This window comes from Lynx canadensis, chromosome C1 (assembly GCF_007474595.2).
Source record: "Lynx canadensis isolate LIC74 chromosome C1, mLynCan4.pri.v2, whole genome shotgun sequence".
NCBI lineage: Eukaryota > Metazoa > Chordata > Mammalia > Carnivora > Felidae > Lynx > Lynx canadensis.
Window position 1 is genome coordinate 79,465,396 of NC_044310.1, and position 25,609 is coordinate 79,491,004.

At 44.3% G+C, this 25,609-nt stretch overlaps 1 protein-coding gene and 1 pseudogene across 1 annotated transcript in view; both read right to left on the minus strand.

Annotated features, from left to right (window-relative positions):
- Positions 1 to 25,609, minus strand: part of ABCA4 (ATP binding cassette subfamily A member 4) — a 128,166-nt gene that overhangs the window by 31,409 nt on the left and 71,148 nt on the right. Inside the window, exons 20-32 of the mRNA XM_032594091.1 lie at positions 24,375 to 24,464; positions 22,233 to 22,407; positions 19,633 to 19,764; positions 18,344 to 18,483; positions 17,753 to 17,890; positions 16,572 to 16,765; positions 15,161 to 15,245; positions 12,157 to 12,362; positions 11,747 to 11,795; positions 7,210 to 7,457; positions 4,741 to 4,865; positions 4,161 to 4,259; positions 3,137 to 3,323 (exon numbers count right to left, since the gene is read on the minus strand). Of these exons, the coding sequence (XP_032449982.1) occupies positions 3,137 to 3,323; positions 4,161 to 4,259; positions 4,741 to 4,865; positions 7,210 to 7,457; positions 11,747 to 11,795; positions 12,157 to 12,362; positions 15,161 to 15,245; positions 16,572 to 16,765; positions 17,753 to 17,890; positions 18,344 to 18,483; positions 19,633 to 19,764; positions 22,233 to 22,407; positions 24,375 to 24,464 (1,868 nt within the window). The remainder of the gene's footprint in view (positions 1 to 3,136; positions 3,324 to 4,160; positions 4,260 to 4,740; positions 4,866 to 7,209; positions 7,458 to 11,746; positions 11,796 to 12,156; positions 12,363 to 15,160; positions 15,246 to 16,571; positions 16,766 to 17,752; positions 17,891 to 18,343; positions 18,484 to 19,632; positions 19,765 to 22,232; positions 22,408 to 24,374; positions 24,465 to 25,609) is intronic.
- LOC115521278 lies at positions 21,170 to 21,741 on the minus strand (annotated as a pseudogene).

Consider the following 25,609-nt stretch of genomic DNA (forward strand, 5'->3'; position numbering starts at 1 on the left):
TAGCTTAAACAATAAATTTGTGACATGAATGAAAGAAGTCAAACAGTGCCTTATAATTTACAGATTGTAATAATACACTTCAAAATATATCTAGAACTGGAAGCTTATTTCGACTTTAGAGGATTCAAAAAGCCCATGAGTTTGGCCACCAGGTGGCAATACTACTTGAAATTTGGGTCTACACTGTTCAGTTTCTGGTCAATCAGGAGCCTGGGGTGTCAGGGGCACCACCCAGATGTAGCTGAGGGGATTTTTGGTGGCATTAAAAACACATCACATATACCATCACATACCATTCCTTATATTTTTATATACTTTCTGTCACCCTTCCCCATTCCCATTTTACTCCTTTTAATTCATTTTCTTCACTTGGTTCCTCAAATGCTAGGAGAACTACCATCTACTGACCGCTTACTGTGAGCCAGACATTGTATTAAATCCTCCATATATGTTGTCTCCCTTCATCCTTATACTCTTATGAAAGAGGAACTGTTGCTTTAATTTACAGCCAGAGAAGTTGAGGTCCAGAAAGCTCAGCTAACTTGCACCAGGTTACAGAACTTGTAGGTGATTGGTCTAGGATTTCAATCTCTAGCTGTCTGTCTCCACAGCCCAGCTATTTTCACTCTATCACCCTGTATTCTCACCAAGCTGAGAATGGTACCCAGGGGACCAAGCTACCCTGGTAGAACCTAGGCTGGAACAATTGCTGGTGCCTGGTAATTTGTGAGAAATTTTTTTTTAATTCTGTCAAATAAAATACTCCTACAACTTGATCTCTGTGCATTCTAGAAGTTAGGGATGGAGCACTTCCACCTCAGGGCCTACCACCATTCAAAGAATGTTAGGGCAGCAAGGGACCCTAGAGAAGACTGCATCACCATCCCCGTTTTCCTGATGTGTACAATTTACTACCTCTGAGTGAAGCCCATACCCTTTGGCCTTATTTCAGGCTGAATAGGAGAGTGTGTCTGAGTGAACAGGGTGAGTGGGTATGAGTATGTCACACACACACACACACACACACACACACACACACAGGGCACCTCCTGTGCAGATGCCAGAGATTCAATTTTGTTTCCAAGAGAAGCATTAATGATAGTGAGGAAATGCAGAAGTGACCAAAAAAAAAAAAAAAAAATCACAGGAACTGGCTCGTCTTTTCCCAAGACTCGGCTATGGTGGTCTGTTAAATCCCACCCCGCCCAGGGACCAAGGACTAACTACTGAAAAAAAGTTCCTAAGCTAGGCGGGCAGCTTGAACGTAGGATTCACGGATGAAATGAAACCTCACGTAGCTATGCTTAGCCTTCTTTCCCTGTCTTCCCAGCCAAGGACTTGACATCCAGTGTCTCACCCTCAGTGTCCTGATGCTGAATATACCTGAGTAGACACGGTCACAGGGCCCCTCAGTAATCCCAATAGAAGCAAAGCTTTCTCTTGGGGTACAGAGAATTGGGGCAAGTTCCCTGATTCCCTACTATGGAATCTCTATGATGCTACAGTGGCTGAGTTGTGATTCAAAGGGAAAACATATTGCTTGAGAAGTATAAAGCCATATGCTTTTAGCATAAAAAAAGAGAAAGGAGGATGCTCACAAACACAGAATCATTTATAGGCCAGCAACTGTGACTGACGCTATGGTAAAATTCAGTTGTCCCCCATTATGTGCTCTAACTTTCTGCTGTAGGCCATAGTAACATACTTTTATCTTGGGTACAAGGCCACCCAGAATAAAGACTATAGTTCCTAGTCTGCCTTGATGTTCAGTTGTGGTTAATCATGTACAAGAGAAAGTGCAGTGTGGTAGCTTCTGGAAATCTTTCTTAAAAGATGGTGTATTTGCACACTGTCCTCTCTTCTTCATCCCTTCTTCTATTCTGCTGCCAGAGAAGTAGATTCTGCCATCTTGGGCAGTGAGGCTGAGGCGTGTTTACCATAGAGGAGCAACAAAACACAAGGTCATGGACTGCCTGCAGAAACTTTCGCATGAGAGAGAAACAAACTGCCTCTTATTTTACTCACTGTTAGCTTGAGGTTGTCATCAATTGAGTTTACAGTTTCTTTAGTTACATTATTTCATTGAGTTCTCAACATAATGCTATCAAATAGGTAGCTACCTTTAATTTATAAGTGAGGAAATTAAGGCTCAGAAAGGCCAGGTAACCAACCCAGGGCTCTCTGATGCCAACGCCAGTGCTCGTCCCACTGTGTTACACTATGATTGTCGGGGAATCATCAGTCACTGGTAAATCATTAGAGAGGGCCACACAAGGCCCAATTCTGTGCAAGTCAGCTGTGGGGCTTATTAGCAACTAAACACAGGGTGAGACTCCTCTGGCCCCTTTCACTGTCTCTAAAACCCCTGGGAAAGACTCACTATGATACATTAAGGGATTCAGAACTCCCAAGAGAGGATGCTGCTCAGAGAAAAGCATAGGTGGCTGTGTGTGTCTGTGTGTGCATATGCATGCATGTGTATGCATGTTAGTTACATGGCACATGGCAAACTTCTTAATTAGGTTGTTAACAAGAGTGCAAATACATATGCATTCGAATGGACACTATGACACTGCTTATAATGGAAAAAACTGAAAACTCACATGTTCAACGAGAGGTTAAATAAATTAAAATAAATCGAAACAGAGGGATAGTATGCAGGCATGAAAAATAATTATGTAAGTGGATACTTATTGACATGAACATATATTTTAAGTGAAAATGGCAGGTTTTGAGACAGCATTTTGAATATAATCCTGTTTGGATGGATAAAAAGCAAAGGTTATTGGCTATCTCCAATTATTTTTTTCTTCTGACTTAATGGTATTTTCTAATCTTTTTGTAACAAGCATACATGACTTGTATATTTTTTTCAATGTTTAAAGTTTTTTTGACTAGAATGAAGAGACAGTGCTTGGTGGAAAATGAAGCTATTGGATACTTCTCTAATTGGCTGTGATAGAGCCTTTTGGCACCTTTCTGAGAGGACCCCAGGACTCACCTGGCTCTTCACTCAGCTGTCAGTTTGAAATGTTAGTTGGCTAGAAACTCAGGAGGCACAGTGTATTACTTTCCCTAATCCCTGCTGTAATAGGCAGATTCGGGGCCCCTGGTTTCCCATGGAGGGTCAAGGTACCTGAGGGGGTGGGAGCCCCCCTGCGCCCTCTGGGCACTCAGGGAGCATGGTGAGCTTCTCTCTGGTGCTGCACCTGCAGGAAGGCGAGGGGTCATCTGGTGTCCATTTCTGCTTCTGGAACAGGTGGGTGATGTTTGGGGACACAGACGGAGTCTTCCAGGGGGTTGAATTGCCACAGGGGTACTCCCTCATGGAAGGCAAAAAAATATTTCACAAGCAGCTCCAGCTGATAAAAAAATCCCTAAAAATGAGAGATAATGCCCAACCCTCTCCTTAGCCTTTCCTCTTTCTCCTCAGACCCATGCATGCATGCATTTTCTTCTTCTATTCTTGGGAGGTTAGTTTCTGCTCAAAAAAAAAAAAAATCAAGACTAGAATTTTGTTGATTGACTAGGTGTGGGGCTGGGCAATAATTATCTACTTTGTGGACTGTTTTATCTGCTTTCTTCCTTCTGCCACCTCTAGCTGTTGAGAAACAGAACAAATAAAAGAAGAGTTTGAAATTAGTCTATTTTGGCCCTTATCTATATCTGAAAAATACTGAATGAGAGCAGTTACAATTATATTTAAATTGTTGGATTTTTGGTGGGTTTCAACTGCTTTCTATAACTCCCTTCTCTATACTTACAGCAATAATTGAAAGTTAGCCATTTATGTAATCAATGCCACTCTTGGTCCAATTAAACAATAGCACATCCTCCACCTCCTTCCTTTCTCTGTTCAGATTCCTTTCAAATAAGTGGGAAGCTTATGTCAGTTCAGTATGGAACTTTCTATATTGAGAATTATAGAAATACAGAGCTGCCGGTGATGCAGGGGCTTCCTAAGAAGTGGTGACACCCTTGCACATGGGTGTCGAAAGAGAGGCTGGGGGACAGTGAGGGATATGGAAGCACCCATGTAATAGAGAGCTGCACTGAGGTGGAGCCTCTCTCAATGTGCCATCCCGGAACCCCACCATCAGGGTCCCCCTCCCCGGGAGGGGCAGCTGGTGATGGTAGGACGGGGGTGCGCAAAGACTTACAGAAGCCACTCTTCCTTCAGGCAGCGGTTGCCAAAGCCCGGCTTGTTCAGGAGGACGTCTGCAAGTGCTGCAAGCTGCTCACTGCCTGGCTGGTCCAAACTAGACAAGTGACAGGGGCTGAGCTGACAGACATGTGACTGGGACATAGGGACAAAGCAGCCAACATGCAACTTGACAAGTGTTTATTGAATGGCTGTTACATACCGGGCACATACACAAGCCACAGAATGCTGCCTAGGAGTGGTCATAGGTCTTCCGAGAAGAGAGTGTGCTACTCAAACATGCCCAGTGATCTGATGCCATATCATGTCTGTGCCTCAAAAAGGTGGAGTTCAACCCACTCACCCAACCTTTACTTTCTCTTTCCTTACTCTTGGCAGTCCTGATTGTCCACTTGGAATCACCATTTCCAAGTGGCAGGTACACTAACTTCCTTTTGGAGGGCAGTCCAAGGACCCCTACCACATTAGCTGCTGTCCCAGGGAGTCAAAAGGTGAAGGTCCACCACGCAGTCTGACCTGGGAGCCCCACAACCCATGGGAGCGAATGATGACCTTTAGGGATGAGAGAGACTATGCACCTGAAGAAAGTGTACTGCTGCCCATACATCCAGGGGTGAAGGATCAAAGCAGGATATTCACCAAAAGGAGGGACGATGATGGAAAGCATCAGAGCCAAAAACACAAAAGTGGCCGGGAGCACAATCTGTTAGAAAATAAACATGGCAATGTGGGCTGTGGTATGTTAAAGACACACTCCCACACCAACACACCGACACACAGACACACACACACACACACACACACACACACTCATTGTTCTAAACATCCCGTAGCCTCATAACTAGGCCCCTGGCAAAGAAGGTCAGGCTTCTGGGGAACATTACAAGGGAAGATGTGCAAAGGCAAGCTGTGTAGCAGTAAGCAGAATGTTCTGGTAGCCACTGAAGAATGGCTGAAGTAGGCCAATCCTGAGCAGTGAAGCAGGCCAATGTTCAACCAGAGGTGAACCAGAGTTTCCATATCTGAATAACAAATAAAAAGAAAAAAAGGAGTGCCCAATCTATAGATTGAATGCAATCCCTATCAAAATACCAACAGCATTTTCCACAGAACTAGAACGAACAATCCAAAAATCTGCAGGGAACCACAAAAAACCCTGAGTGGCCAAAGATATTTTGAAAAAGAAAAACAGAACTAGAGGCATCACAATTCCAGACTGCAAGTTATATTACAAAGCTGTAGTAATCGAAACGATATGGTACCAGCACAAAAACAGACACATAGATCAATGGAACACAAAAGAAAACACAGAAATAAACCCACAATTATATGGTCAATTAATCTTTGACAAAGAATGAAAGAAGCAATGGAAAAAAGACAGTCTCTTCAACAAATGGTGTTGGGAAAACTGGACCACTTTCTTATACCATACACAAAAATAAGCTCAAAATGGAGAAGAGACCTAAATGTGATACCCAAAACCAAAAAATCCTAGAAGAGAGCACAGGCACTAATTTCTCTGACATCAGAAATAGCAACGTTTTTCTAGATATGTCTCCTGAGGCACAGGAGATAAAAACAAAAATAAACTGTTGAAACTACATCAGAATAAAAAGCTTCTGCACAGCAAAGGAAACAATCAACAAAACTGAAAGGTAACCTATGGAGTGGGAGAAGATATTTGCAAAGGACAGATCCTATAAAGGGCTGGCATTCAAAATTTATAAAGAATTGATATAACTCAACACACAAAAACCAAATAATCCAATTAAAAAATGGGCAGAAGACATGAACAGACATTTCTCCAAGGAAGACATCCAGATGGCCAACAGGCACATGAAAAGATGCTCAACATCACTCATCATCAGGGAAATGCAAATCAAAACTACAACGAGATACCACCCATACCAGTCATATAGTCAGAATGACTATAATCAAAAAACACAAGAAACAAAAGTGTTGGCGAGGATGTGGAGAAAAAGGAATCCTTATGCACTGCTGGTGGAAATGCAAACTGGTGCAGCCACTGTGAAAAACAGTATGGAGGTTCCTCAAAAGTTAAAAATAGAACTACCTTATGATCCAGTAATCACACTACTGAGTATTTATCCAAAACATACAAAAACACTAATTCAAAGGATCCATGCACCCCTATGTGTATTGCAGCATTATTTACAATAGCCAAACAATGGAAGCGGCTCAAGTATCCATCGTTACATGAACGGATAAAGAAGATGTGGTATATGTAGACAACGCATTATTACTCAGCCATCAGAAACAATGAAATCTTGCCATTTGCAATGACATGGATGGAGCTAGAGAGTATTATGCTAAGTAAAATCAGTCAGTCTGAGAAAGACAAATACCATATGATTTCACTCATATGTGGAATTAAAGAGGCAAAATTAACGAGCACAGGGGTAAAAAAAAGAGAGACAAACCAAGAAACAGACTCTTAACTACAGATTACAAACTGATGATTACCAAAGGCGGGATAGGTGGTGGAAGGTGGGTGAAACAGGTGACGGGGATTGAGGAGGGCACTTGTCATGATGAGCACTGAGTAACATATAAAATTGCTGAATCTCTATATGATATACCTGATCCAAATAGAACACTGTAGGTTAATAACACTGGAATTAAAATTTAAAAGGTAATAAAAAAGTAATAAAAAGAAAAAAGAGGCCAATGACCTTGATATGTAGGGCCAATGCAAAAATGAATGAAAATATGACTTCACCCTTCGCTGTAAAAATAAAAACAATCTTAAAAACAAAAATCTTAAAAACAAAAATAAAAACAATCACTATTATTTTATTTTCTCTGCTATGTGAAGTTAAAAGCTTACAAAGGATCTTCATGTTACTAAGAACCAAAATAAAGGTTGGCAAGGAGCAAAGAAAGCCAATAGAACCTAAAGAGGGTGCTCATTGCTGTGTTTGAACTCCTATGCAGGAGAAAGCCAAGGAGAGGATGGAAAGGCCGGCAGAGGGCAGGCAGGCCTTGGCCACCGGCAACCAAGCACAGGCAAGGGCCCAAAGTAGTACCTGGGCCAGGAAGTCCTTGTGGCTGCGAGCAGTGTGGTGGAATCGCTTGACCAGCAATGCCTGCATATGTTGGATGATGAGCTGTGCTCCTGTGTTGAACCGGCTGCGTTCCTCTGGCTTCGAGGAAGAGTGGTCCTCTGGGTGAGGAGCTGGCTCTGCAGAGCAGCCATTGGAGCCCAGGGGAATCTGTCTGGCCTTCTCCATAGGGTGTCGGAGACTGGCGTTTTCTCTTTTCTGTGGAGCGCCACCTGATTTGAAAGACTGAATTAGTAATTTAGAAAAATACTCACAGGGTCTGGCTCCCATATGCCATTTTGTTTTTTTTCTCACTGAACTCATTTTCTCTTCATTGAAATCAGCAAGAGGGGCACCTGGGTGGCTCAGTCAGTTAAGTGTCTGACTTTGTCTTGGGTCATGATTTCGCAGTTCGTGAGTTCAAGCCCCACATGGGGCTCTGTGCTGACAGCTCACAGCCTGGAGCCTGCTTCAGATTCTGTGTCTCCCTCTCTCTCTGCCCCTCCCCTGCTCACACTCCGTCTCTTTCTCAAAAATAAATAAAACATTAAATTTTTTTTTAAATCAGCAACAAAATATCAATTCAGGCATGTCAATAAATTTTTACAAATTCTATTTTGGGGGGCACCTAGCTGGCTTCCTCAGTAGAGCATGTGACTGTTATACTCAGGGTCATGAGTTTAAGACCCACATTGGGTATGGAGCCTACTTAAAATAAAATAAAATTCTATTTTTGGGTGCATGGGTGACTCAGTTGAACATCCAACTCTTGGTATTGGCTTAGATTGTGATCTCACAGTTGTGAGGTCAAGCCTTGTGTCAGGCTCTGTGCTGAGCGTTGAGCCTGCTTGGGATTCTCGCTCTCCCTCTCTCTTCTCCTCCCCCTCTCTCAAAATAAATAAACTTAAAAAAAATTGTCGTTTTTTGGTGTAAATCATCTGTCAACAGAATCACCTGAAATCCTTTAAAAATTCTCTACAGTAGCTAAAGAGAAGAGGATAGATATAAATGCATTGACAGAGAGGTCTAAAATGTATAACTAGTAAAAAAAAATTGAAGTTGCAGAACGATATGTGTAATAAGATCATATTTATGTTAGGTAGCACGTTTATCATATACAACAAAATGCATCTTATACATACATACACATATGCACATCTGTAATTGCAAGGCTGTGACAGACTACCCACCAACTGTTAAAGCAGTTACCACTCCAGAGGTGGAGCTGGATAAAGGGCGGGGATGGGGGGGTGGGGACGGGTGAGGGTGAAGAGTGATATTAGCCTTTTTTTATTATTTGAATCTTTAAACAGCAAAATATATTCATGTGTAACCTGTGGATTTAAGAGTTGAATTGGTTCTTTCTAAATTCTTGGAGGCCACTGTGAAGTGGTGGAAAGACTAATAAACTAGGGTTAGGAGGCCTGGGTTTGAATCCTGACTCTTAGTAGATGCACAAATTGGGCTAAGTGACTCATCCTATCTGAATCTGGGCTTTCTCACCTGTAAAATGAAAATGAAAATATTTTACAGGGTCGTTATGAAGATTAAATGAGCTAACACATGAGAATGTGCTTTAAAAACTACTCACTGCAAGTCACTAGTTATGTTGAAGCTATATAGTTCATCATCACTGATTTTTAAAAAAATTTTCCCAATGTTTATTTTTGAGAGGGAGAGGGGCAGAGAGAGGGAGACACAGAAACTGAAGCAGGCTCCAGGTTACAAGCTGTCAGCACAGAGCCTAACGCGGGGCTTGAACTCATGAACAGTGAGATCATGACCTGAGCCAAAGTCGGACATTTAACCAACTGAGGCACCCAGGCGCCTCTATCACCAATGATTAAGGTTCATTTATAGAATGTGTTGTTGGACATAAAGGGAGAGCTTATAGGAACATTGGTTGGTTTCAGCTGCTTTCTTAACCCTCCTGAAGTCCCCCAGGACAAGGGCAGCTGCAAAGGGAGTTGGGCCAGCCCAGTCATCCTTTCAGCGAACACTTATCGCACCTGCAATGCACTATCCTGGTTTCTCTAGGCTCTCTGACGACCAGGTGCCAGAGCCCCAGCTCTCCGCCTCCTTTCCCTGATCAGGGCTCAGGTTTGATGTCTGCTGTGGTTGGTCCTCGTCTGGCGGGATTCGTGCTGCCTCTCCTCATGTCTATCCCATGAGCTCTGCTCTCTCTCTGATGCCCCATCCAGACTGGAGCCAGAGCTGAGTGCACCAGCTGAGGGTGGTCAGAATCACGTTTGTCCCTGGCTTTCCACTGCCCTCTAGCGGTCACTGGCTGTGAGCCACACCTTCAGAAGTAACACTGACCCTTCTGGTACCATGCAACTTGTGACCCAATGGACAGCTACAAGTTCCTTCAGACTTTGGAAACATGATCAGAAAACATCATCCTCTAAAACTGAGCCAATTAAAAACAATGTATTTAGCCATCTGAAAAATGGGAGGCAGTGAGAATATAGAATTGAGATTCCTAGATCTGAGAGCTAAAACCAGGGGTAAGACTCAGAAGCCTGTGTGACTTTAAAGCAAGTCATCTAATCTGTGTGAGCTCAGTTTCCCCCAAGTGGGGCTAATCCGTGCCTTGGCATCCTCACAAGATTATAATGACAATCGAAACAATGGATGTTAAGTGCTCCCTGAAGTATAAAGGGCTAAACTAGTTTGAGGGAAAAGATGACTTATTTTTTTTTAATTTCTTAATGTTTTTATTTATTTTTGAAGAAGAGAGAGAGACAGAGCATGAGTGGGGGAGGAGCAGAGAGAGAGGGAGACACAGAATTCGAAGCAGGCTCCAGGCTCTAAGCTGTCAGCACAGATCCTGATGTGGGGCTCAAACTCACAAACTGTGAGATCATGACCTGAGCCAAAGTCGGATGCTTAACTGACTGAGCCACCCTGGCGCTCCTAAGTAAAAGATTTGTAAACGTTGAGATAAGGGTTGCTAAATCTTAATCAGATTTCACACACTGTGTTAAAACTTGGCGTGTATTAACTCATTTAATTCTCTCAACAATCCTAAAAGGTGGACACTGTTATTAATCTCATTTTGCAGATAAGGAAACTGAGGTACAAAGAGGCTAAGTATTTACCCAAAGCCACTCAATTAGCAAATTATGCACATCTGCCTTATTCTAACAGCTATACTCTTAACCTCTACCCCTGCATGTCTCATTGGAACATCCTATTCTATGCTCAGGTTGACCAGTCTTCTGATATTCTCCTGAGAAGACCCAATTATTAAAGAGTATTCTGTGCAGATAAAAGGCCCCAACTCTTGATTCCATCATAGTTTCTGATATAAATTCGCTTATTTTCATTCTGGTCTTGATTAACGTAAGTCTTTGCCTTTGGGTGACCTGGGAGAGAATTCAATTTCTGTGTCTACAAAGCTGGAAAGAAAAGCTGGGCCCTGTGGTGAGCTGCTACCACTCTCTCCAGAGGACTGCCTTCCCTCCCCACTCTGCCAGGATGCCCACCTCTTCTAGCTGCCACATGAGCTACCTGGGTCAGGGAGCACATTTGGGCTGGCATATTTGCCCACTGGTAGTTCTAAGCATAACTGATAAACAGACTTTTGGGACCACTTATGAAGCAAGATGAAAACCACATTATCTTAACAGTTGGCATCAGAAACTTTACAGGGAGGAAATGGTCTTTGCCCAGGAAAATACTGTGATATGCTACACTGGGTAGAAAGAGGTAACCAACCACAGGAGCCCAAGGCAGCAAAGGAAGATGGCCATTCAGCTTGGCCTGTGAGTGCGAGAGAGGAAAACAGAATGGAGAGAGAGGAGCCAGATCAAGGATTTTATCAGTGTGGACGGACCCCTATTGTTCTATCAGGAGCGGCCTGTGCTGTGGCATGTAATCCCTCCTACATGTCCATTTCTCTGTCCTCCACCCTCCACAGTAAAGTGCACTCATGAACGCTTTGGGTGGCTCTGGGGTTTAGAAATCACAGGAGGAGCTAGTTGGTGTCCAGGCTCACACATGTAGAAGACAGACCCCTAAATTCACAGAAATTATGGTCCTCACAGTTTCAAAGTTCCAGAGGGCACTAAATGAAGGCTCAGAATAATTTTATCTGTCTCAAACAAGACAGAAGATCCCAGATGGCATACTGTCACCATTATCTCTAGGGACTCTGTGGGCTGTCACTCATGCAGACAGGGGTGAATCAGAGGCCTGGTGGAGCTAAGAGGAGCAGATGAGGATGGTGATGTGGCAGGTACAGGAGACCAGAAAGTGGGATGAGAAGCTTGGGGGTGGTGAAGCTCCCAGGCTGAACTCCTTAAGGATCCTGATTCATCTAGAGTCCTTCCACCCAGACGTAATTCCGTTTGTCATTTAAAGGAGCCAAGAATGCAAAACATGCATTGTTTGACGGGTCAGATAAATACTGTGGAGGAGTATTTGCCTGCTTTGTTGTTTCATGAGATTTTCCTTAGATTTTCAATATAGAGCTTGGGGAGTGTGGGGAGGGAACAAGCTACACACTCTGGAACCATACCAGCAAACAAGAGTCCTGAATCAGAATCTTCCGTGACCTTCAGAAAAATCTGTCAAGAAGGAAAAAAGAGAACATGTGGTTTAGGCATTCCATTCTCAGAAAAAAGTCTGACCCAAGCTCAGTTTTGTTGGGTACTGCTTCCTAATGGAGGGAAAATACATTACGATTTATCTAAGAACACAGTCTTCTATAAATATAAAAGTGTATGCACACAGTGACCACAACTACGTAAAACACGTTTCTGTATGGACAAAGGTATGAGGAAGTGAGCCAAAAGTGAAGATAGTTGCTACGCTTGGGTGGGGAATTATGGGTTTCTGCCTTATATAAAACTTCCCCTAGTGTTAGACATTTGCAAAGAGCCACCTTTTCTGCTACCTGACAGGAACCACCTAGAATCTCTGCCTTACCTCTTCCAGGGGAGTGTCAGAAATTCCAAAACTGCTGAGGCCCAGTTCGGCCAGTGTTTCCTCGAGCTCTCTGAAAAGGCTGGCGTATGCTCTCTGCTTGAAATTCTTATTTGGAAGAAGGAAGATAAGTTCTTGACCAATGCATTCCACCAGCTTTGCCTCTGGAACATGGTGCTGTACCATATCCATCAGTTCATTCACATCCCCTAGGACACAAAAAGAGACTGCTAGCAACTCTGTTTACCAGAACCTGGGAGACTGTGAACTTCCTTACATCCCCTTTCTTCCCATCTGGGCAAGGGGCATTTCATTCCTCAGTCACAACCCTCGCAGAGGACCGACGCTCCAGCCCATCCGGTTTTAGCCCAGTTGGCCCAGTGAAGGGCACTTAGGAGAGGAAGATGTAAGCAAAAGCACTCCCCACTAACTAGCTGGACAAACTTGGGGAGGTCATATAACACCCCCCTCCCAGTTTTCTCCTTTTTTCAATCAAACGGTCTGTCCCTTACAAGCTATGTAACAGGAAGCAGGTCATACCCTAGTTTTTTCATCTGTGCAAAGGGGAAAATAATGGCAGCCAGGCACTTTACTGTTATTTATGAGGACTGGATGAGTTCATATACATAAAACACTTAGAATGATGTACCTGGTGCCTAGGTAAGCATTAGCTGCTATTGTTATCATGAACATCCTGTCTAGTAAGAAAGCTTTTATCATTGTTATTATTCATTCTTATTCACCACAAGCCTGAAGGTTAAGTCAAAGCTGCTTTCACTTTCCTGGTCTGGCCCAAGCTACAGATGACTTGTGTAAGACGTACACCTGGAACTGATGACCAAGCTGGGTGAAAACTCTCCTTCCCAAATCACACAGCCATGCCTGGTCTAACTTTTTGAAGAAATGCGCCATTTCCCTTGGGACTGTACCTGCCTCCTCAAATGAACAAACAAACAAACAAACAAACAAACAAACAAACAAACTATAACACCCTGATCTCAGGAAATGCAGAAGGGGATTGAGAAGCTGTGGAGTCAGACTGGGGCTGAGGGGAGGGAGTGTGGCATGCACAACATGGGGCATGAGGAAGTGTCCAGTGACAAGTATTTCCCTGACACCCTCGTACAGTCGGAATTGAATTTTATGCATAAGCATGTATTACTTTAACATCCAGAATCTAATTTAAAATTTTAAAGCATATATATGAAAAGCGTTTCCCTATTATCTTGAGAGGGAGGTCAAAGGGAGAGGGATTGTAGGGACTCAGAACCCAGCTCTCATGCACTTCTGAAGACAATCCTCTCAGTGAGGGTCACCCAGTGGGTTCTTTGCTTTCTTTGTTCTAAAAATTACCCACGTGGAGGGATTACATGGCTTCAAACCCATGTCCTTCTGGCTACCTGGAGTGGAAGGCTTAATTTATGTCAAGTTTGAAAAGTGGACTCAATTGTCTTTAGCTCTGGGATGACTTCACACAGGGGCTGGAGGGCTCCCTGCGTGAGGAAGCAGCTTTGCCCTAACAGCTCTCCAGGGGTCATGTTCATTGTTCTCTGAGGAAGGAAATCAAGCCCGAAGCTGCTGGATTCCCAGGAATTGTGTCTTAGTCATGTGTGTCAGCCTTCCAGAGGTAGTCCTGGAGGGCAGCAGGGCTCACAGCGCCTGGCAGAGAGAGGTCAGTGAGTGTGTGGTGCTCAGTTGTGGGTCCTCCTTCAAGGAGCTAACTAGGGAATAGAATGATCTTCCTCCACTTACTTGGGGCATAACAACTTACTGCGCTTCCTACCATTCACAGCATCCCTCTTCTAGTCAAAGAAAATAAACATTTATTTAGAAATAAAGGAATATAAAAAAAAATTACTCCAGCCAGGAGTCCCTGTTTCCAACTTGATTGTGGTGCACCACTGCATTGGTTTGTTAAAAACTATCAGTGTCTTGACCAAGATTCCTCCTGGGAGGAACCTTCAGAAAGCAGGGAGAGACCCAGAGCAAGGCAGGCTAGGGAAAGACATAAAGCTGTCATCCTGAAAGGATGTGTTCATGTTCACTGCAGGTTCTGTCAGTGCAGAGTGGGCGAGAGAGGAAACGTGAGGCAAACCTTGACATTTCCCTCAACTTTCAAGCACAGAATATAAATAGTGTCCATTTTTCTTGTTTTATCAGATTTTAATCAGTAAATTCCTCAGACTTAGAAAAAAAAATTGTGCTAAAAAGAAAACTTGTTTTTTTGTTTGTTTTTTTTTTTTTGATAAGCAGATTCCCCTAACCCCACCTGTCATCAACCTGAGTCAGTACACGGGTTGAATTTTGCCCCCTCTGAGGGATATGGGGTATGTGGTATTCCATTTGCAAAGATACCCCAGAAGATGGATGGAAGTGAGCCTTCATGGAGAACAGTGAGAGATGTTGGCAAATGCTCGGGGTCCCCGAGGTCAGATCCTGTGAGGTGAGTGCCTATGGCGAGAGCCTCTCTTCTGCCTCTCCCTGGAGGTGGAGGCGCTCCTGAGGAGTTTTAATGCACCCTAACTCAAGGAAGAACTACTAGGAAGTTGGGACGCTGAGGGGAAGGTCAGGAGTGTAACAGGGATGTGTAACTCAGCATCCAGTCCATGCAATCTCTCTGGAATAGTTCACTATGCGACTGTATGTCACCATGGCTTCACCAGAAGGCCCCTCCTGACACCTAGAGAAGCCCTTCTTAGACACTAATGCCACCTGCAGCCAGGGCAGAAGGACCCAGGAGGGGAGTGGGCAGGGCAAGAAGTGAACATAGACTGTATTCCTCATTTAAGAGAAGAGGCCCTTAGGCCCAGGACTTTTCAAATTCCTCTGGAAATGGAGGAGAAGGAAGGCCAAAGAAAAAGATGAGCAACTGCATGAGCACGGGCTTGAGAAGTACACAGAGTGTTCTCTTTGCTCCCATTAAAGCCTATGACAACAGGACACACCCGACAACACCAAGAGATGATCACCAGACAAGAACCAAGATACAGCCTGCCCCACTCCTTACCATCTAAGACTTGTTCCGGACTTATCTCGTCTATGTGGGCTGGACACCTGGTAGAGAAACCCTGAGATGCACAGCTGCAGGTCCCCTGAAACAGACAAGATTCAGTCACTTGAATGATAACATCTCCCTGATGCTGACTGCTATCACCACCAAGCTTCATTTGTTTCTGGCCACCAAAAGTGGTCAACAGATTTTCTGTCACCATTTGAATGTATTGCTTCATGTGAGCATTCTGAGGGTGTGGTTATTTGATTTTATCCTGGCCAGTGTGTGAGTCAGGCACAGAGAGTAGTAGAACCTCAAAGGATACCTTTGGCTTGCCATTATAATATGACAGCTGTGGGTCTGCCTGTGCGAGACATTGTGGTCCTCCTTCCCCATGGATGCACACTGGGCTGTGGAAATCCACCTAGAAAGCCTAGAGGCAGGAACACTTACACCACAGTGGCCAGAGGCATAGGTAATGCTACAAAATAATAATTGGGACAACTGAAATGTGAGCAGTGCCTATTCTCAAGGAGTCCAGAGCACATTCATAATGCTTTACCTGATTTATCTTCACCACATCCCTGATAAGCAGAAGCAGAGATAACCAGTTTCATTTTCTGCATGCAAGGAAACCAATGATGATGAAGAATTAAGGAATTTACCCAGGATGACACAGGTTGTCCACCTTGCTACCCAGACCTGAACTTTGTCTCCTGACATGTTGAGGGGGTCTCTGCTAATTGGTATTGTTTGGCTTCACCATTTTTAGGGTATAGTCCCCAAGAAAGTCTTTTCTTGGCTTTCATTTACTAGTGGACTTTGGGTTTAATTAGGGAACATAAGGGGCACCTGGATGGCTCAATCGGTTGGGCGTCCGACTTTGGCTCAGGTCATGATCTCACGGTCCGTGAGTTCAGGCCCCACGTCAGGCTCTGTGCTGACAGCTCAGAGCCTGGAGCCTGCTTGGGATTCTGTGTCTCCCTCTCTCTCTACCCCTCCTCCGCTCATGCTCTGTCTCTCTCTGTCTCAAAAATAAATAAACATTAAAAAAATTTTTTTAAAAATAATAATTAGGGAACATAAATGTTAGAATGAAAAACAGGAAGCTTAAATAACCACTCTCCTTAAAACTGTGTAACCTTGTAGACTGAGACACTTCTACATTGCAGCACACCGTGTGTGTAGTTTAGGATTCTGGACTACAATAATCTCAGGTTTAAAACTACTTGTTTCATTTAGGGTAAAGCATCTCTGTAGGAGGGTTCGAAATGTCCATTTATCAAAATCTGCAAACAGTCTCAGAAACAAAGAGGTTGATTGCGACAGCGAGAGCCCAATTTGGGTAGAGAAGTCTGGAATGGCAGCACCACACCGTACATTTCTGTTCACCCAAAACGGACTCTTTCCCTGGGCAGACACATACCTCATAGCCTGTTTTTTGGCTCTGGATGTTTTTCATCTTGCGCACCAAAGTTAAGTAGAAGCCTGTGCCAAAGCAGTTCTTCAGGAAGAGTGGGGTGCCTGAGCAATAGAGCCTTCCCTGGGAAATGATGGCGATGCGGTCCCCGAGGAGGTCAGCCTCATCCATGTGATGAGTGGACATGATGATGGTTCTGCCTGCAAGGGCAGAGGTCAGGGGGATCACCAGGCAGGCCTGGGCAAGGCTGGATGGGAGAGGATGTAGAGTAACCTCCCTGTTACATGGGCATAAAAATTTGAAGTTGATAAATAAAAACAGGTATTCTGTGGCAAAGTCCAGAAAACTGGAATAATAGTGACAACAATTAACATTTGACAGCATCCTGCATGTTGTAAAACACTGTCACACACAGTATCTCTTCATCTGGCATTGGACCTGATTCAAATAAATCACCATGTATGGGACATATTTATTATAGTAATTGGCATCTATTGAGTTCCATATGCATATTCTCTGGAGCATTAAGCATTGCACTTATAATCTTTGCAAAGAACACACACACCCTTTGAAACCAATAGGAGATGTCACTAAAAGAAAACAGTAATGAGGATTCCAGGATGGCAAACTGACCACGGGATTCAGCCATGCCGTCTTGTTCATGGGCAGTCTGAACTCTGCCTGCTGTCTTTCTGGATCTGCACCGTCTGGTTGGAAGGTGCTGGGATAGAGGAAAGAAGGTCCCATTTTGAGACACTGCCCTGCTATCTGCAGTAGTCCTCTGGAGCACTGGACACCTGCGTGTCACCCTCACACCTGGTCTTGAGTGACCATCTGACAGTTATGGAGTTCCTTGGGATGTCTGCATGTGACCTGGGTTTTCTTAGTCAAAGAGGAATTTCGCATAGAGCTGCACACATTGTTCCAGACAGAAGGGCCACAGGTTGAGAGAACCTTTTAGAATATTTTGGGAAGTAGTCTGCTCCATCAGTGATTCCTGTTTTTATTTGTGTAAAAACTTCAGGAGGCTTCCATGGGAACTTAGATTTACTCGAGTGACTGCTGAAGTCCCATCAGAGTGTAGTTATGGCTGTCAACTATACTCAGTTACAGAGCGCCAGGAATGAGAGTGGAGATCACAGATAGAGCTTCAGTGAGAACAAAGGGCACCGAGCAGTGGCTATTACCTGATCGATACTTCAGAAGCAGGTCCCAAATTGAGCGTCTCGAATAGGGGTCCACCCCAGAGGTAGGCTCATCCAGAATAACCACCTTGGCACCTCCCACGAAGGCAATGGCAACAGACAGCTTCCTCTGCATGCCACCTAGAGGTACGCACAAGGCAACAGGTTCATGACAGCTGTAGAGGATCGGAAGAGAAAGGCCCAGGGCTGTGGTATAAGGGGGGTTACCTTAAGACCAGCAGCAGCTTGACGCTGCCTCCTTAGATGTTTATATAGTGTTCAAACCTAGTGGGGTACTCTTTAAATGCAGCAAAGGCAAGAAATGCAGAAATGGATAAGACCATCTGAAGGTTGTTCTCACATTTTAGTCCAAACACATAAACACCAGAATCAATACAGCTCAGGCTGCTCTAACATAGGGTTCCATGTGGGAAATGATCCAGAGGTGGGGTGCTCTTAGGTGCACAGAATAACGTTATAGAAGTGTTCCACCTCTTACGAGGTCTGTAATAAGCCTCCCCCTCTCAGGGTCCTGTGTCCTGGAAGACAATTCATTTGCCATCTGTAGTCCTGTCTTTTCCCAATACCGAGCACCTGACAGATCCTGAGCTTCTTCATTCCTCTTGTGGTGGAGGCCTGTGTCCTCCAACATGGCTTCCATCTCCAGCTGGGCCTCCTCCCAGGACTTTCCTTTCAGCTGGGCATAGAACAGGATGTGTTCAGCCACTGTGAGGCTATGGGGACAGGGCAATAAGAAAGGCAATGGGCTCAGCAATTCTACCTCTAATGATTCACCTTATAGAAAGAATTAAGGGTGAGCACAAAGTTTTAGCCATCAAGCTGATCACTGTGGTGCTGTTTATAACACAAAAAAACAAAACAAAAAACAGACCATGCTAAGTATCTAATAAGAAAGGATGGTACATTTATATAATAGTGTAGTATATAAACAAAAAATTATTTTATAGAGGAATATATAATGACATGAAAAGATGTTCATGACATCCTGAGTGAAAAAAAAAAACCCTAACTGCATTAAAAAATGGCAGGTTACAAAATTGTATGCAGAGTTTTACTCTCCTTTATAATTAAAACACACACACACACACACCTGCATAGGAGAAGTTCTGAAAAATCATACACCAACGTGTTATGGATGGTGAAATTAAAGGTGACTTCCATTTCCTTCTTTTCTGTTTTTAACTTTTTAAAAATGTTTGTTTATTTTTGAGAGAGACAGAGACAGAGCACAAGCGGGGAAGGTGCAAAGAAGAGAGGGAAACAGAATCTGAGGCAGGCTCCAGGCTCTGAGCTGTCAGCACAGAGCCCAACGTGGGGTTCAAACCCACAAGCTGTGAGATCATGACCTGAGCTGAAGTCAGATGCTTAACTGACTGAGCCACCCAGGTGCCCCATTCTATTTATACTTCTTTCCTTCCTTTCTCTAAATACAATATAGCTTTTAAAATAATAAGTAAAAGTTTCGGGGGAAAGCAAGTGAAAAGCCTCCTGAAAAGTCAGTTTTTAGTGCCTGGCTTAAGAGAGAAACAGGAACAATGGTCTCCTCTCTTGGTCCCTGAGAGGGAATATTTCAGGACTGAACAAGGGGCCCCAGGATGGACCACTCTGTCAAAGAGCAGGGGGAAGTACTTTTCTTAGGGGGTAGACCTCAGCTCCCAATGCCAGAGGCATAGCCTGACTTTCTGAGGGATACCTCTTATAGCAAGCAGGACAAAGGACCTTGAACATGGGGAAACCAAACAAGAACACACTGCCTGCTGCCCCCAGAACAGGCATCCTTGAGCTCAGCTCTAGAGAACATGTGTGTTGGGGGGCAGGGGAGAGCAAGGCATGGGGATGATCTCAATTCCTGTTCTACTTACTGGTGGAACAGGATGTTGTGCTGTGGACACATGCCAAGACTCTGTCGGACTGCATCCAGGCTGGTTTCAATGTCCTTTCCCCCAATGAGCACAGTCCCTGATGTTGGTGGCAACAGACCCGTCAGGATGGACCTGCCAAATACAGGAGTCAGTGGCAGAAAAGATGGCCGTTAGGACTGCTTTGGGATGGCAGCCCCCCACTCTAGGGTCAGTGATGACTCTCACACTGATTTCTGCACTGGCTCTCAATTGAACCCAAACCATTATTAGCTGTGGGGACCAACAGTTTCCCATACAGACTTTAGAACCAGTGTGTACATCCAGCCCTACTGCGGATGACCACATCTGTCATCTTTGCTTCTACTTATTTCCTAGTGCCCCAGGCAGGCACTGATGGGTTCCTGGAGTTCCCAGCTGCAGAACCTTCACTTACAGCTAAAGATCCCTCCCCAGCTCAGCCATCACTGCTCCTGGTGATGTGGAGGCTTAATTAAAGTGTGCAGTGTGTGATCAATGCTGTGCCTCATATTATTATCACAAAAGCATAGGGCAGGGTCTTAATGAGAGCCCAGGCATTCAATATGTATTTGCTGATTGAATGATTGAAGGAAGACAGGGGAATTACCACCAACAATACTATTTCTGGATTCAAAACAAGAAGCCCAATATCAACATTGGCCCTTTTTTTGGTAAAATGAGAAATAATGATGCCTGCCTCATGGGTTTGTTATGAAGATTAAACGAGCTAATACTTGTAAACACTTAGAACTATGCCAGCGTAAAGCAAAACTCGAAAGTATTATTACTATTTTTATTAAACATTGTGTTTCAACCCCCAGGGGAAGTTGCATTTCAGTAGTTGATGCAGTCATGTATTTGCCTTTGAGAAACCTTGGGGTCCTGGATGGCGCTCTGGGCTCTCTGCCCGTATTAGTTAACAAGGAGAAAAATCAGTTGGATTTAGGGCTGCCTGGTCCAGCTCTGTCCCTGAGTTCAGATACAATCTCAGGTTATCTGGACCTGTACTTACAAGCTGAAATCTCTGTTGATCAACCACTAGAGGGAAACAGAACCAAATATAATGGCATCAGCCCCACATTCCATTCACCCTGAACCGCCCTCAGAGAACATTCCAATGTAGGGTGTACACTACATTGTTCCTTCCTGGGGCTCTGTAAGAGGTCAAAGGACTTGAAGACTGTGTGTCACGTGGCTTCCCTGCCCCCTGCGAGGGCCGCCTCTGACGCTCCTTGGGAAACCTTAGCTAGCCATGGTCTCCTTCTCAGCAGATGGTGCTCTGCTCCCTTAGAAAAGTGAAGGGAACTTCTTGACTTTTCTATGCAGAGCTTGCATCTTCCTGAACTTTACCTTCAATTGCCAGCCGGTTACCCCACAGGCCCCTCTAGAGAGTACACCCTTTTTATTTTCTCCAGAACTACCACCAACCCTTACAGGTAGGAAAAGGAATCCTCTTTGTTTTGTTTTTGTTTTTTGTTTCTCTGTTTTTACTTTTATTTGCATTTATTTTATGTAGAATTTACTCCTGGGCCATAAGTTTTTGTTTCTTCAGTTTCTTCTGTGGTATCTTTTTCTTCTGTGAACTTCCTCTTAAGGTTTAGGAACACCGCTCTTTTTCAGTGAGGATCATCTCAATGTGTCAGGGAGAGTTCATCCACGAGCCCTGTAAGTTCTATGCTGTATCTTGGGGGGCTTTGTTGCCTGGATGTGCTCAATGACCAGAGAATCTACATCTAAACCCTTAAGTTCAGCATTACTCTCTGCATTTTTAAGCATGTGCAGTAAAAATTCAGCACTTCTTTTTGGGCCACCGACCCTGTGTCCTGCCCCACTGTTTGGCCTGGGCACACCTACCAACTCCACCATTGTAGCATCAGAATGGCACACATTGCTTCTGCAAAGTGACATCTTTCAGATACTTGGTGGCTTTTCGGATATGCATACCCTTGATGGCCTGGGCAGTTTCACCTGTGTTCTTAAAGTGAACATGAAGATTTGAACCTCTTGATTTGCATGATTTTGTGGGGTTTTCCAGGTCAAGTGAATAGCGAAGCATTTTCAGAGATCACCTCAGGCCGCTTATGGGAAGAGCTAAAGGAATCCTCTTTGAAAATAAGTAGTACTCTCTGTAGACCAGGGGTATGTGGTGATGATGGTCATAGTTTTATCACCATCATTGATGGTAGTGACACGGGAGAGGTTGGGGGTGGGAGGACAGGCTTACAGTGTCATAGATGAGACAACTGACAAGATCTAGCTCTTGCTCTCACTGAAGCATTGCAAGTTGGTGACCCTAGAAAGTCACTTTGACTCTCTGGATGTCCACTTCCCCAGCACACATAAGGGGCAATAAACTTATTTTACCTTCCTCTCCCACTTCTTGTGAGGATCAAATAAAACAATGTATGTGAGTGAGCTTTAAATATTGCAGTGTGCTTTATACGCACTTGGGACACAAATACGTAGTATATTTTTGTCACTAATACTCAATGGGAAAGAGTAAACTGTAGCTAATGAGGCAGAAGAGAGCCGGAAATGACAGGATAGAATGGCAATCCAGGCTCTTTGCCCATAAAACTTACAAGGTGGTGGTTTTCCCTGCTCCATTGTGACCAAGCAACGCAGTGATCTGGTTCTCATAGAAGGTAATGTTAAGACGGTCCACGGCTGGCCTGCTGTAGGGCTCAAAAATCTTTACCAGATTTTTCACACATACCCCAGGAACCAAGCCTGGAAGCTCTCGTTCAAAGAAGGAGTCTTGGAGGAAAAAAATGAACATGATATTAGTGTAATGCCTTAATGTATTCATTCCCCAAGGTTCTTTCTTCAGGCCATAGTCTTTTTCCCCCATGGCCTTAGTTATAGCCTTTGTATGGATTACTAGAGAATAACAATGGTAATAATAGTACCTAACACTTATTGAGCAGTTACTATGTGCCAGGCATTGTTTCAAATACTTTATATGTATTACCTCATTTTACCCTTGTAACAGCTCTGTGGGCGTAGATGTTATTATGCCCATTTTTATAGATGGGGAAACCTAAGACACAGAGACATCAAATATCCAATCAAGGTCACATAGTTCATGAACAGCAGAGCTGAGATTCGAACCCAGAGCGCACTCACTGTCTATTTGGAGAGTTAGTCCCTAAGCTCAATCTTCACGCCAGGCTGCCATTTCCAAGTCTGTAGGGACATTTCCTCATGGGCTTCTGGTAGCAGCTCAGGCTCCTTATCTTCCTCCCAAAACATAACTTTCCTTCAGACTCTCCCATGTCTGGTCCTGTAATGCCCCTCTCCTAGTCATCTTGGCTCAGGCCTTTGCATTAACTTTGTATAGAGCAACTTTTTTGCTCCTCATACTTCACAGATTCTCAGTTACTGGGTAAACTTCACTCTTTTTTTTTTTTTTTTATGTTTATTTTTGACAGAGAGCGTGAGCTGGGGAGGGGCAGACAGAGAGGGAGACACAGAATCTGAAGCAGGCTCCAGGCTGTGAGATGTCAGCACAGAGCCTGACGCAGAATCTGAACTCACAAACTGTGAGATCATGACCTGAGCCAAAGTCAGATGCTTAACCACCTGAGCCAACCAGGTGCCCCAGGGTATAGTCCACTCTTCTTCATCACTGCCCCTCCACTCATCCACTCTGACACCCTCCCAGTGCAGACCCTCATTAATGTGGTGTCCACTTCTCCCAACCTCCAGTCACTCTCTGCTTTAGTTCACCCTATATAGCACCCCCTAATTTGTTAACATCGTAGTTCTGAGCATTGACTCCCCTACAAAACAACATCCCAATGCTTCTCCTATGTGTGCCTCCTGGTGTCTCCTAAAAATAAGGTAGACCAGGCCCCAGCCCCCCAATTTTGGCCTTAGAATTCCACTCTGGGAGGAGTGGAATAGTGCCTTCCCAGAGGCACTATTGACTGTAGACCAGCTCTCTGATGAGCCGTGCATCATTGACTTCAGCTTTGTGAAATAGCACCTGGGGTAGGCCAGAGGGCCAGAGGCCAGACCTTCTCACACGGTGGCAGGCAAAGTCCAGAGGCCATGTTGCTTCTCTGACCCCAAGGTGAGGATGGCAAGAGCATTTTAGCATAACAGAGAAGTGTACATGCTTAGGGAATGGAGAACATGGGGAGAAGTACAGAACTGGTTTAAGAGAGAAGATAAAGAAGGCAAAGCCAGGGAATAGTTGCAAACCTAATTCATCAGCTCAGGAATTGTTAGGTAACTTCCACGGTCAGGAAAGGCTTTTGATGGTTTGAATGAATGGACCTCTAGATTTGTAAACTACGAATGAAGTGTAGTCAGCTCCACTAGACTCCTTCCTCCTGTGCACAGAAGCATTTATTTTTGTCTTTCCTTATAGCTCATATCCGCTTTAAGTCCCAGTGACCCAAGTTATTGTTCTTGCTAAATCCTCGGAAGTCAGCACATTTGTGCAACTCACTTGGGAATTGCCTAACAAGGGCACAAACACACCACATACTTGGGATTTGCTTTCTCTAGGAAATATGCGTTAATGTCTGGCTGGACCATTCATCCCACACACGTGCAGCCTGGCCCTTGAGGAGCTATCAGGTTTTAACCCTTGTCACCACAGAGTCAGTATCCTGGGTTTTACTTCACGCCAGGCATGAAGGGTTTTGCTCTAGCTTTTTACAGTAGTCTGAGCCTTTCCCTTGCCTCTGTTCTCTGCCCCTAATGGAGGTTTTTACCATGGGTCCCTTCTGGGTGTTCCGGATCCTCCATTTCCTCTGTTATGGGTTCCGTCTTTTCCAGGGCCCTTTCTTCTCTGGTTGAACAGCCTGCACCAACCAGAAGACACTGTTATTCCTGGTGGGAGCTAACAATCAGTAAAGGCAGGAAAAGGAGGGGAGAAGGAAGTAGTTGCAGAGTTTCCTACCATAGCTGGAAAACAGTTCCCTCAGAAGGCCAAGTCAGCATTCCCAGGGGCCTGTGGGCCTATAAAGTTCTCAAAATGGCTGGTATTGCTGGCTGGCTGGACTGTCAATCTTTGCTGAGCTCAGAGTGTATTTTGTAACAGGTGTTTCACTTTATCCTCTTAACATGCCAGCAGGGGCCCACAATGTCAGAAATTATAATTAAAAAAAAATTCACAAAACCAGGACCAAGTTTGCAATGGGGTAATTTTCTTTACCTCACCAACAGTAGTTCCTGCTCCAATCAAAAACATGTTAAAGCCATGATGAATCTTGAGAGAAGACGATTCAAGGTGATATGATGGGTAGCCAGCTTAAATTACAGATTGAAAAATAATTTACCTAAGCATTTTTATGGGCATTCAAGTCTTTTGGAACTAACACCAGAGTTAGGACTGGTTGAGGTATAGGCTTATACAAATCGTTGGGGCACTTGGGTGGCTCAGTTGGTTAAGCGTCCGACTTTGGTTCAGGTCATGATCTTGTGGCTCGTGGGTTCGAGTCCCATGTCAGACTCTGTGCTGACAGCTCAAAGGCTGGAATCTGCTTCAGATTCTGTGTCTCCCTCTCTCTCTGCCCCTCCCCTGCTTGCACTGTCTCTGTCTCTCAAAAATGAATAAACATTAAAAACAACAACAATAACAAACTGTGAAGGTGGTGTAAACACACACAGAGGCTTTCTTTTTTTTTTTTTTTTTTTTGTAAATTTGGCATTTGATTTAAAAGGACATCAGGACATCCTGGAAGGGGAAGAGAAGCAAGCTGAAGAGCAAGCCAGCCAGAGAGGTAAGCAGGGGCAGGAGGAAACCACTGTCGCCAAGAATCTAAAGGCTCTGGTCTCAGGAGCACAGATGTGGGCAGGGCGAGTTTTTTTAATGCAGCAGCCAACCAGGGCCTCTGTCATTCCTGGTCGCCCTCTTCGATCTGCAGCTGTGGGTGGAGGAGCAAGTAATGGGCCTGGTGGTCAGGGACCTGCCACCTTTGGCACTTCTATTTCTGCTTCCTGGGGG